Here is a 12,447-nt window from a genome sequence, read left to right as displayed (position 1 = left end):
GCCTAAAACAGAACCGTAAATTGCAAGAAATTAAAGAGCTCTTGAAATTAAAGTGCTACACAACTCAAAAATTAAACAAGAACACACCTAAACTCTTGATACCACATGATATGATTCCAATAGCACAATATGAATGATTCTTGACATTCTTAGGAATCAAGTTGAGTTGGATATGAGATAGGCACTTTTTCTTAGAATTGGATCAAGGTTCTATGAACAAGAACTCACCAAAACTAGTACCAAAACCCAAACTCAATTGGAAGTTCCATGTATTGTCAAATTGAACCGATTAAAATGGAACAAAAGGCAAGATTACCGAATAGAAATGTTGGAAACTTAAAAGCACCGAACCAAAATCAAACAAAAGAAGAACAACCAGCTGAAAATTGAAAAAGCCGAACCAAAAAAGGCAAGAACACAAGCTAAGACATGAACATAAAAAGAGAAGGAAGGAAGGAGAAGAGAAAGCTCATGAAGATGGAGGAATGGTTGGATGATCACGGCACTTAGAGGATGGTGACTCCAAGATGAGTGTGCAAGCCGCCACTTGAGGGAACCATTGAACTCTCAAGATAAGACTAGTGAGGAAGGCACAAAGCTCTCCAATGCTCTCTCAAAAATTGAGTATAGTTTCTCTAATCAAAATTCAAATCTGAAAAATACAAGGGCAGCACCTTAATTTATAGCCTAGAGGTGCTGAAATGTAAAGCTAAATGAATTAAAAATTCCCCCCAAATACAAATGAAAGTGGCGCCAACTATAGTCATGAGGAAGGTGTGACCTTCTCTCTCACTTTGGCACCTCCCTATTACTCCTACACCTATCTACTAACGCACCCCCCCTAAGACTCCTAATCTAAAGACCTAAAGATGCTTTAACAAAAGAGGTTTCTAATGTTTCCCTCTAAGCACCTTCAAACAAAGAAATTACAAAAAGAGAAAATAAGCGTCCATTAGCTCCTAAAGCTTTGAACATGCTCCTTGTAAGCCTTTGAGGTGGGCTTTGACCTCCATGGGCGTCTTCTATTTGAGCCTCATCCTCTTCTTGCTCTTGATGATTGGCCTCCATGTCCACTTGAGTTTGATCTCCATCACAATGTTGCGCTTAAGTTAGTAAGAGACATGTGGCAGAAGCACTGATGAGGTATAAAAGCTCTCGTTGTCAAGAGTTTAAGGTACGTTCTATTCATTTGACGCTTACACACTGTACGCACGAGTGATTTGAGAACGAGAGAGAAATCAATTAGAATTCAGTTACGCACATTCAAAACATTGTAGTTGCAGTGTTCCGATACGGATGTGCACGGTGTTTTCTGCCAGTACTGACTTAAGCGTCGGAGTGCAAACGTCCGCGAGGGCGTCCTTTGTTCTCTCTGTTTCAGGTATTCACGGCGGCGAAGGGTGAAGGTTTGGAACGAGGAAGAAGGAGTCCTTGATACGCAGGTCTTAGCTACGCACGAAGAACAATCTAGTCAACCGGCAGGAACACATAGCATTTGTTCCTCCCAAGATCATCATCTGAATGTGGAAAGTTGTGATGTAGGCCTCAAGGTCTTTAGTACCTGTGAAAGTGATTCTGGGAGTCATGAAATTTGTTGGTATCACGAAATTGATGATCGCCTGGGAGAACGACATGGGGCGAGCTCTGATCGGAATGGGAGGGCTTCGTTCCCCCGCTGCGCGTTCCCCTAAGCGCTATAAATCTTTTCGCACCTCCTCATTGGCCCTGCGTAACTCTTCGTTGCTTGCTAGCGATGCATCCAGCTCGACCCTGAATTGGTCTTGTCTGTGAGCCTGCTCGGCGCAGACCTCAGCCAAAACCCTCTCCTGGTCAGCCTTGGACGCCGCCACTACCTACTGGAGAGTGTTGACAGTCTCCATGAGTTGTTGTAGGGTGGCATTGTCACCTAACTCCTATCAAGATGGACCTTGTCGAGTATTTCTCATATCGTCTAGTAGCTTGATCACAACTGTGGATGGGACCTATTTTTATCGGGCCCCACGGTGGGAGTCAAATGTTCTTGCCGGTTGACCTGGTCACCGGTTGACTCTGGGAACAGGTTGTAACTTCGTCTACCTCTAATGGATTTGCTCTTTCCCTGGGATGTTGGAACGGGGCTCTGTTTCAAATAGAGGGGGCCTACTTGTTGATTGCACTTCGACGATCGAGTCAGTACTGGGCTAAGAAATAATGAGTAAGTAAGCAAGTAATTTCATTCTTAGAAACGGTGTACCTTTACCAGGGATCTCAAGTCCCTTTTATAGACTACTTTTAAGTTACTTCTTGTAACATCCCTTCTCTCAAGAGAACCTTATCTCGAGTGAAAGTAGGTTTGATGGGAGGAGAGTTTGTTACAATGTGCACAATCTTTGTACAACAAACTCACAAAATCTCCCTCCTTGGAGTGCATAATCTTAACAGCATGGCCGCCAGGGTACCAACTCATGTACCAGCATCATGGGGCCCATCTGTTTACTATAGGCGTTCTAGCCTTCACGTTCATGCATGAGCTTATCCCCAAAAGCCCTAGCGCTCTTGGGCCTAGGCGTCTTTAGGGAACATTTACTTGTGCTAGACCCGAATGTACTATACACACCACATGCACTTTTTCGCTGATCAAGCCTTATATATATGAATGAATCAACGCACGCATTCCTAGGGCCCACTTATGTGGCCCATTAATTCGACCAGACCACCGAGTTGACCTGCTGATACAGGTGCTGATACAAACTAATAGGTGACTAAGGACACAACAAGAACTTCTCAAGAGGGTCAGTCATCTCAGTATACAAAGTCGGGCCCCACCAAAACTCATGAAAGCATCAACAGAAGAAGAAGCTATAAACCAGAGCACCTAAAGTTCTTCCTACTAGTCTTCTAAAATGTTTAGAATATGTTGTAAATAAGTTGGGCTCACTTTAGGGGTCCAAATAGAAAATATAGGCTAGAATAAGGTACCTTAAGTATAATAGGGGGTGTGGGTAGCATTTTAGCTTGTTCCTAGCCCATTTGAATGCATTTTGACCTAGTTTCTAGAAGGACAAGCTTAGGATGCGGGATTGACTTAGTCAAACCCTAAGGCTGCCCATTTTTTACCTTTTCCCATCCTTTCCCTTTAGCTTGTTCTTCAAGGCTCCTTCACCTATAAATAGGAGGTCTTCACCTATACTTGTCTAAAATTCAAATCTAAGTAAAGTGTCACCATAAAAATGATCAATCATAACTCACATCAGGTGCTGATGTCCGATCGCCTGAGCATTAAGCCCAGCGCTCTGGTCTAATACACATGTGTTGCTGGTTTTCACATTGATTTGGTTGATGTTCCTCTTTGGAAATCACCTAGTGGAAACTGGTTTGTGGTGCTTGATTAATCTGGAATAGATTTTCCTGTGTTTATGCATCTGTTTGTGATTACAGGTTGTGCCAAATTCTAAACAAAACATTCCAAAGCATCCCAGGGATTTGTCTTCATCAAATAGGGGGTGAATGTAGAAAATGAAGCTTTGATGCCTCCATATCTATGGGAATTCTTGTGCGCGTGCTGCTGTGTTTGGGTTAAGTTCTAGGTTGTTTAGAATTTTTAAAGTTCATTCTTAAACCAATGCACAGATGAATCATTCTGTTTTGAAAAAGAAAAGTGTTTTTCTAAGCCAAGTTAAAAACAACCGGTTGATTTCACGGTTTAGTCGGTTGTTTTACACCCAGTTTGTTTGAGGGTTTTCAAAACTGATTTTGACTTGGTTGACTAACTATCAAAACCAATTCAACGGTTGATTGTCAAATTTCTTAACAGCTTTTCAAAAACCTGTTAAATCTGTTTTCAATTGATTTAAATTTGTTTTGGCTCGTGTTGAGCTGCCTAAATAGGCTAGATTGAAGAGCTATAAAACTGGTTACCCTCCATATTTGAAAATACACAGAAAGTGAGACTAAGAAAGTTTTTTAGGGAGATTTGATTCAAGCTAAGATTGCCTAAGGTTGTGCAAGTGATTCAAGAAGTGCTTTAGGAGCTCTGTGATTTCCTGTACACCAGGTGTAATCTGTTCCTCTAGAGGTTGTTTTGACTGTGGTTGTGTGAAAAGGCAAAGAGTGTGTGTGTTCTTGTGGGATCAAGATCACCTCTTTGTAGTGTTGTGTAATTATAATCTGTTGATTGATTCTTAGTGGAATACCAGTGGTTTTTTTAGGACTGGATGTAGCTCTGCTAAGGAGTGAACCAATATAAATTGATTGTGTAATATCTTCTCTCTCTCTCACTCATTAAAAACTGTTTGATGTGGTTTTTGTCTCTGCTTCTATAAATAACCGATTAAAACGAAATTTCAACCGATTTTTTTTTTCTGCAAACAATTTTAACAGCTTTGATTTCTTGGCTCCCCTGATTGCTCTTTATGTAACTGTTTCATAAATCTTCATTCTTAGCACATATTTGCAAAAATATTTTGTCAAACAATTCACCCCTCCCTCCCCCAGTCTTGTAGTCTTGTTTAGACCATTAATTCTAACACTCAGGACCCTACCGAGCATGTAAGCACGTTAGTCTAATTAAATTGACTTAATATGATAAGATACTTGATTGGCCCAAAATGATAACAGGTCCAATAACATTAAAAAGATCAACTCAGTAACGTGCTAAGAAGTTAGCCCAAACAAATTGGCAAAATATATTAAACTAAAAAATATAAAAAATGTCAACTTTATATTTTTATGCCATAGTTATATATAAAATATCATTTAAAGAATTTTACTTTTTAAGCTTTGGACAGCCGCCACAAACGTGGTCAAGGAAGAAAAAGAACAAAACGTGTGGGGGCTTATCTTTCACTTTATTTTATTGGTTAAACGTGGTCCAACGCATTTATGTTTTTATTTTCATTTATTATTATTATTTCGTACAATTAATAATTTAAAATTATTTAACAGTTAAAATTAATGATATTTTAAATGTATTTTATTTTTTTAATTTATTTAAATATTTTTTAAAATAAAATTATCACAAAATTTTGAACTTTAATATATTATTATTATTATTATTAGGGAGCCATGCTATTGATGCTCCAAATTAGATAAAAAAAAAGAAAAAGAAAAAGTGACATAAGTGCGACGTTATAAATCTTAGTCCTATGATGTCTAAAAATGATTGTGCTCCTTTTTTTTTCTAACTTTATAGAATGGAAGCCGTAATCAATGCCTAGTTTGTTATTGCATTTTCTTTACTTCTTTTTTACTTCATAGATATAACTCTGGTAAGATGAGAATAATACACTTTGCAACCATTAATTATTAATTTAATAATTAAATTTAAAAATATATATATATATATATATTTAATTTTATCAAAATTTTAACTAGTTAATTTTGTAATGAGTAGTTATCAAGTTATAACTTCTAAAAGATATATTGGTTTTGTTTACTAGATTTTACACTCTTTTTTTTAATAAAAATTCTCCTATTTATTATGAAATTTGACATCACTGATATTTTAAATAGTAATTATCACCCGTCATCATTTAAAAAAATATTATTAAAAAAATAAAATAAAATAGACCAAAATTCATAAATTAGTAAAATGTTTAATTATATATTGTTGAGATGCGTGGAGTAAATTAGTTCAAAAGAACACTTACTCAATATAAGAACTTTTTGTTTGTAATATTTCAGAATACTTTTCAGAATATTTCAGAATATTTTTCAAAAGTTCTATTTCCAAAATATTCACCAAAATCAAATTCTGCCAAATATTTATAGAAGTAAACCTATATTAAAAATGTGTCAGAATTCGATCACAGAGAAATTAAATCCTGAGCTTTTTTAAATAAAATATAAAAAAAATATTTTATTTATATAAATGAATAATATAATTATAATTACATTTTAATTAACTGGTTTTATTTTATGTGATTATATTTATTATATAAAAAAAATTAAATATAATATTTATTGTATATTGTATTGATATTATGCTGTAATAAAAAAATTAGTTATATAAAAATAAAAATCTAATTCACTACAAGAAAATCATAAAATAGAAACCAATTTTTACAAACCAATTAATTTCTATTATTGTTAAATAGTTTCTAAATTGGTATTTAATTAGCAACCAAGATTTTAACTACCAATTATTTAGTTTCTAAATTTGGTAGAAAAACCTTGGTTGTTAATTAAATACTAATTTAAAAACTATTTAAAATAATAAAAACTAATTTAGAAATCAATTTTTTTTTTTAATTTCTAAAATGGTCTCTAATTTAGTTACTATTGCAACTAATTATTTTGGTATCTGAAAATTGGCTTCTGTTTCATCATTTTCTCTTCATTATCTTTAAAACGACGATGACGGTGGCGGGGAGAAGCGGAGGCAGGGACACAGTAAGGCAAGGAGGCCATGGTTCGCGGCATAACCAACACATCATGGATAACAACTTCACAACGTTCTTTTTTTCGAATTTTCCGTCCGGCTTTGGAGAAAAGGACAAGTTCAACATCTTTCAAAGGTGGGCAAGGGTGAAGAAGGTATTTATATCGCGAAGACTAAACAAGGGGGGGGGTGCAGATTTGGGTTCGTGCGGATGTTGGATGTGAAGAATGCAGAAAGCTGGAGAAGGAGTTAGACCAAGTGTACATTGGGAGCCGAAAGCTTTTCGTCAACATACCCAAATACCGTTGGCACCGCACAGAAACGCCCAGGGTGGTGGGTAAGAAGGGTATGAGTGTGGAAGAAGGAAAGTCCGAGAATGGGGAGAACAGGAGGGCAGAAGTGGACGGGAAAGTCACCAATAAAAGGAATGAGGCTTGGGAGGAGAACAGGGGGCACAAGTCCTACGCTGAGGCTGTCAAGGGGCCTGCACGACGAGAGTGGAAAGGACAAGTTCTTACAACTCAAAGAATATCCTTGCCATGGATGAAGGCTAGTGTGGTCGGTCAATACAGTGCAGAGTGGGATTTTGTTCAGCTGGGTGAAGAGTTTGTAAGAGGGGGCATGAACATGATACGGGTCAGATCGATGGGGGACAACTATGCTCTCCTAACACCAAGAGAAGGGGACACCATGGAGGAACTGATACAATTAAATAGAGAATGGTTTGACAGTATCTTTGTAAGGATGGAGCCATGGTCAGCAGCTTTTGCAACAAATCACAGAGTTGTCTGGGTTCGATGTTTCGGCCTACCGATATCCCTTTGGAATAGAGATTGCTTTGCAAAACTGCTCGGAGAAGAAGCCACGTTGATTGATATTGATAATGCTACGTTGTTGTGGGATAATCTGGACTATGCACGCATGAAAGTCCGTATTAAGAAAGATTGGTTTGTTAAGACGGCAAAGATAATGAGGATTAATAATCAATCTTTTAGTATTGCCCTTGTAGAGGAAGAACCAGCAGCTCAAGCAGGCCTGTGCAAAGGTTACCATCGTTTATACACGGATTCAGATAGTATCTCATCTGTTGAAACTTATGTAGAGGAGTCGGCTTTTTCTGTGAAAAGTGATGAGGAGGAGCAGAGTGTAAAGGTCGGGGAGGACAGCCGGGCGAAAGGCAAGGAGGTCGGAGAAGGGAGGGAGGAAGGTGAAGCGGTACAAAAGTCAAAGGTTTCACTTGTGGAAAATTCATCCAGCAGCAGGGCTTGTCAGGGAAAAAGCGGAAAAACTTTCACAAAGGAGGAAATCCAGATTCAAATGGCTTTTACAGAACCAACTTTTGTTGTTGATTCAGTCGAAGCATGCGTTTCCCCCCTTCTTAAACCATGTGCACACGCTGAACTGGCAAAGCTAGTGGTGGATATAGAAAGAGGGGTATCTCATAACGAAAAAAACATTAGGTATGGGCCTTAGTGGACAGGTGAAGGCCCAAAAAGAGGAGGGGCAGGTTGAGGTGGAAAAGGTTAGACCCGGATCGGGGCAGATCCATTTGGACTCTGGGTCGGAGCGGGAAGAAAGGAACCCTCTCATGGGAGGCGCGGGGACCCAGGCGGTGCATGACCAGAGGTCCTTCGAGAATGCAATAAAGGAGTGTGGGTCGGCGACGAATAACATCGGGAGTACCGAGCAAGCAGGGACTCATTGTGCAGAACCCGTGGACGACGAAATTGGTCTTGGAGCTTCACATGTAGACAGCGCACGCTCGACATGCCCAGGTGGAAAACTAGGATCACCGGAGAGTGCATTACGAACTACTCAGCGACGACGAAAGTTCAAAGCATCATCAAGGTTGGAGGTGTCCAAGTCTCATCCACGGCGATCAGGTAGATTAAAAAACAGACAACAACTGACTGTCAGGAACTCCCAATCCAATCAAGGAGTGGCATCGGTTTCTCTATCCAACGGGGATATCGAGAATTGTAACACACAGTTGCGGGATCCTGTATTGCCAGCAGAGCCGACCAAGTTGTGGGAGGTTGGTAAACGAGTAGGGCTCATCTGTCAAAGGGTTGAAAAGAAGGTTATTGATGAATACGCTTGCATGGAAGAAAGAGATTTGGTGGTTACGAAGAGTGTGGAAGAGGGGAAGAATGATGGTTTATGATTATTGTCAACTTAAACATAAGAGGGTTGGGGGGAGGTACGAAATCTAGGTACTTGAGGCATATAATAGGAAGGGAGGAAGCGGATTTTGTGTGTGTGCAAGAAACGAAAGCTAAAGAGATTACGGAAGCTAGGTGTTTTTCCTTATGGGGTGCGAACAAAATTGGTTGGATTCATAATAGAGGGGATGAAGGGAGTGGAAGTTTGCTATCCATGTGATACAAAGAAGCCTTCTGCTACGAAAATCACCTTATGGGTAGAGGGTATATTGTGGTTTTTGGCCAGCATTTAAAATCTTCGTTCAGGTGTGCCGTGGTCAACGTCTATTCACCCTGTGCCCTGAGTGCCAAGAAGTCTCTATGGGAAGAGCTCACTAATGCTAAACTAGACTCTCAAGAGTTAGCTTGGTGTGTCTGTGGTGACTTTAATGCCGTGAGGAGTAGAAGTGAAAGAAAAGGTATTGGTAGGGGCGATCAGTCAAGCGAGATGAATGGCTTTAATAGTTTCATTGAATCTAATTCCTTGTTAGATTTACCTCTGGTAGGCAAGCTCTACACATGGTTTAAACCTGATGGAACGGCCAAGAGTAGAATTGATAGAGCACTTGTTACAGAGGAATGGTTACAACAGTGGCCTATGAGCAGACAATATGTTTTGAGAAGGGAAGTTTCCGATCACTGCGCTCTGGTAATAAAGTTCGTGGAGAAGGATTGGGGACCTAAACCATTCAGGTCTATTGATGCGTGGTTCTTGGAGAGGGGTTTCAACAACATGGTCAAGGTTAAATGGAAGTCGTACTCAGTCCAGGGAAACGGTATCTGGAAATTGAAAGAAAAACTAAAGCTCCTGAAGATTGACCTGAAATCATGGAATAAGGATGTGTTTGGTAACTTGCATACTACAAAGGGGAGGGTTGTACAGGAACTGGAGGAGTTAGATTGTGAAGACTGCAATGGGGGTTTAGAGGAAAGTGAAAGGTTAAAAAGAATGGAGCTAACAAGCCGCTTGGTAGAGATTGATAGAAAGATTGACTCTCTCTTATGTCAAAAGGCTAGAGCAAGCTGGTTTAAGTATGGGGATTCGTGCACTAGATTCTATCACTCATCTTTGAGGTGGAGAAGGCTTAGGAACGAAGTGAAGGGTGTGCAGGTAGGAGGTGTTTGGTGTGAGGTACCAAGTACGGTTCGCATAGAAGCAAAAAAGCTGTTTGAAGCCAGATTCAAAGCTACGAAGGATTTCGGGGTACGGTTGGACGGGGTAGATTTTAAGTGTCTAACCTGGTTGGAAAACGAGAGCCTTGTAGCGGAATTCACAGAGTTAGAGATAAGGGAGGTATTGTGGCAGTGTGATGGAACTAAGAGCCCAGGGCCAGATGGCTTTAATTTCAACTTCATCAGGAAGAGCTGGGACTTCATAAAAGATGAGTTAGTAGTAGCAATGAACTTGTTTCATGAGACTGGGATTATCCCGAAGGGCTGTAATGCCTCATTCATAGCTCTAATCCCTAAGGTAAAGGACCCCTCAAAGCTTGAACAGTATAGACCCATCTCATTAGTTGGAGCCTTATATAAGATCATTGCAAAGGTGTTGGCCGGATGATTAAAGAAGGTGATGCCTGCGATCATAGACGAAAGTCAATCAGCCTTTCTTAGGGGCAGAGGGTTGTTAGATAGTGTGCTCATGGCAAATGAAGCGGTGGAGGAACTTAGAAAGAAAGGGAAAAGTGGGTTGTGCCTTAAGGTGGACTTCGAGAAAGCATACGACTCGATCAGATGGGAATTCCTATATGATATGTTACAAAGGATGGGATTTCATAGTTTATGGATTTTATGGATTAAAGGATGCCTTGAATCCGCAACCGTGTCTGTGTTAGTTAATGGGAGCCCCACGGAAGAGTTTAAGCCATCTAGAGGATTGAGGCAGGGCGACCCCTTAGCACCTTTTCTCTTCTTAGTGGTTGCAGAAGGCCTTGCTGGGATAGTAAGACAAGCTCTAAGGGCCAATATGCTGACGGGTCTAAAGATTGGTAGTAAAGAGGTAGAGATGAGTATTCTCCAATAAGCAGATGATACTCTCTTCCTTTGTGAGGATTCACTAGATAATGTGATTACCCTGAAGGCTATTTTGAGGGGGTTTGAGATAGCCTCAGGCCTGAGGATTAATTTCCATAAGTCAAGGCTAGCAGGCATAAATGTACAAAGCAATGTCGTTGCATATTACTCGAAGATTTTGAATTGTACTCAAATGGGAGTACCGTTCAAGTATTTGGGATTGGAAGTGGGAGGAAATCCAAGAAAGAAGCAGTTCTGGGAACCAGTATTAGACAAGCTAAAAGCAAGACTCAGTGTGTGGAAAGGAAGGTTTTTATCCATGGCAGGGAGAATCTGTCTTATTAATTCTGTTCTTACTGCTGTTTCGCTGTTCTACTTATCTATGTTCAAAGCACCGTCCTCGATTTGTAAAAAGATTATAAGCATTCAATCGAGATTTTTGTGGGGATGGGGGAAGGTAAATAAACCTATTGCCTGGGTCAGCTGGAAAGACGTTTGTAAAGGAAAGGAGGAGGGAGGGTTGGGATGTAGGGACATAAGAAGATTCAATCAAGCTCTTCTAGCTAAATGGAGGTGGAGATGTATATCGGAAGAGACTGGGAGGTGGAAGCAGATTTTGGACTCGAAGTATATTCTGGGGCATGAAAGTGGCCATACACCCCTCAAATTCCAATCGTGGTGGTGGAGAGATTTATTGAAAATATGTAAGGAGGGAGGAGGTAAAAGGTGGTTTCAAGCAGAGTTAGGATGGGAGCTAGGTTGTGGTGACAAAGCTTATTTCTGGGAGGAAAGATGGTTTGGTAGGAAGGATTTAAAGACTTTGTTCCCACGGCTATTCTCCCTGTCCATGAATAAGGGACAAAAAGTAGGCGAGGTTGGTGAATGGAGTAATTCGGTGTGGAGGTGGAGGCTAAGGTGGAGACGTGATAGATTTGTATGGGAGTCAGATCTGGAACAGGAGCTTGTCTTGCTTTTGTCCAGGGTCAATATGAAATACAATGTTTCGGATATTCAGGTGTGGGGGAAGGAGGAACCAGGGCAGTTCTCCGTGACGTCTGCATATGAGATACTGTCCAATCAAGTTAGAGGTCATCAGTCCGAGGTGTACGAACTCTTGTGGAAGGCTAAGGCTTTTCCAAATGCAGTTGTGACAGCGTGGAGGGTGTTGTTGGACAAACTTCCTACGAGAGTGAACTTAAACAGGAGAGGGGTGCAGTTAAGTTCCATGGAGTGTCCCCTATGCCAGCAGGAGGAGGAGTCGGCTCAACATCTCTTCATGGAGTGTTGTCACGCTCAAAGAGTGTGGTCTATGTGTTTCCCGTGGTTAGATACTGAGGTCACACTTCCTTAGCTTCCACATGTTCCAAGTCAGTAACAACCAAAATCTGATTTGGAAAGGAGTATGGGTAGCTGTTGTCAGATGCATATGGGATCAAAGGAACCTGATCATCTTCAAGCAAGGGGTAGTAGACGCGGAGGAGATTTTCCAAAAGGTGCAACTTAAGACTTGGATGTGGATGAAACATAAGATGCAATCCTTTAATCACTCCTTTGTAGAATGGGTTCTCAACCCAAATATCTGTCTAAAAATCTGTAAGTAGGAAGGTGGTTGCATAAAATCGAGATGGAGTAGTGTAAGTAGGATGATGCTGTCTCGCTTGCATAGATTATGTTCGTAAGGGAGGGGGTTGGTGCTCCAGTACCTAAGGGTGCAGTAGCCTGGAAACAACATATGCTCAATTTGGAAAATTGGAGGCTTGGAGGTGCGGGTTAGTGTAGAGGTGGGGCGTGTGTTAGCAGTAAACTGAGGTTCTGTCGCAGCTGCTATCTGGTCGAGCGGGTGTATATCAATCTTCCAAGGGAAGTTGGCTGTAC

At 40.4% G+C, this 12,447-nt stretch overlaps 1 protein-coding gene across 1 annotated transcript; it reads left to right on the top strand.

Moving 5' to 3' along the window:
- The first annotated feature begins 10,201 nt into the window (after positions 1 to 10,201).
- Positions 10,202 to 10,582, top strand: LOC150026310 (secreted RxLR effector protein 78-like). The gene has a single exon (XM_090303816.1). The coding sequence runs from the start codon at positions 10,202 to 10,204 to the stop codon at positions 10,580 to 10,582; it is 381 nt and encodes a 126-aa protein (XP_090159942.1).
- Positions 10,583 to 12,447: the final 1,865 nt, after the last annotated feature.

Source organism: Phaseolus vulgaris, chromosome 6 (genome assembly GCF_051622355.1).
Source record: "Phaseolus vulgaris cultivar YP4 chromosome 6, ASM5162235v1, whole genome shotgun sequence".
NCBI classification, from domain to species: Eukaryota; Viridiplantae; Streptophyta; class Magnoliopsida; order Fabales; family Fabaceae; genus Phaseolus; species Phaseolus vulgaris.
This window is presented reverse-complemented; position numbering and strand designations above follow the sequence as displayed.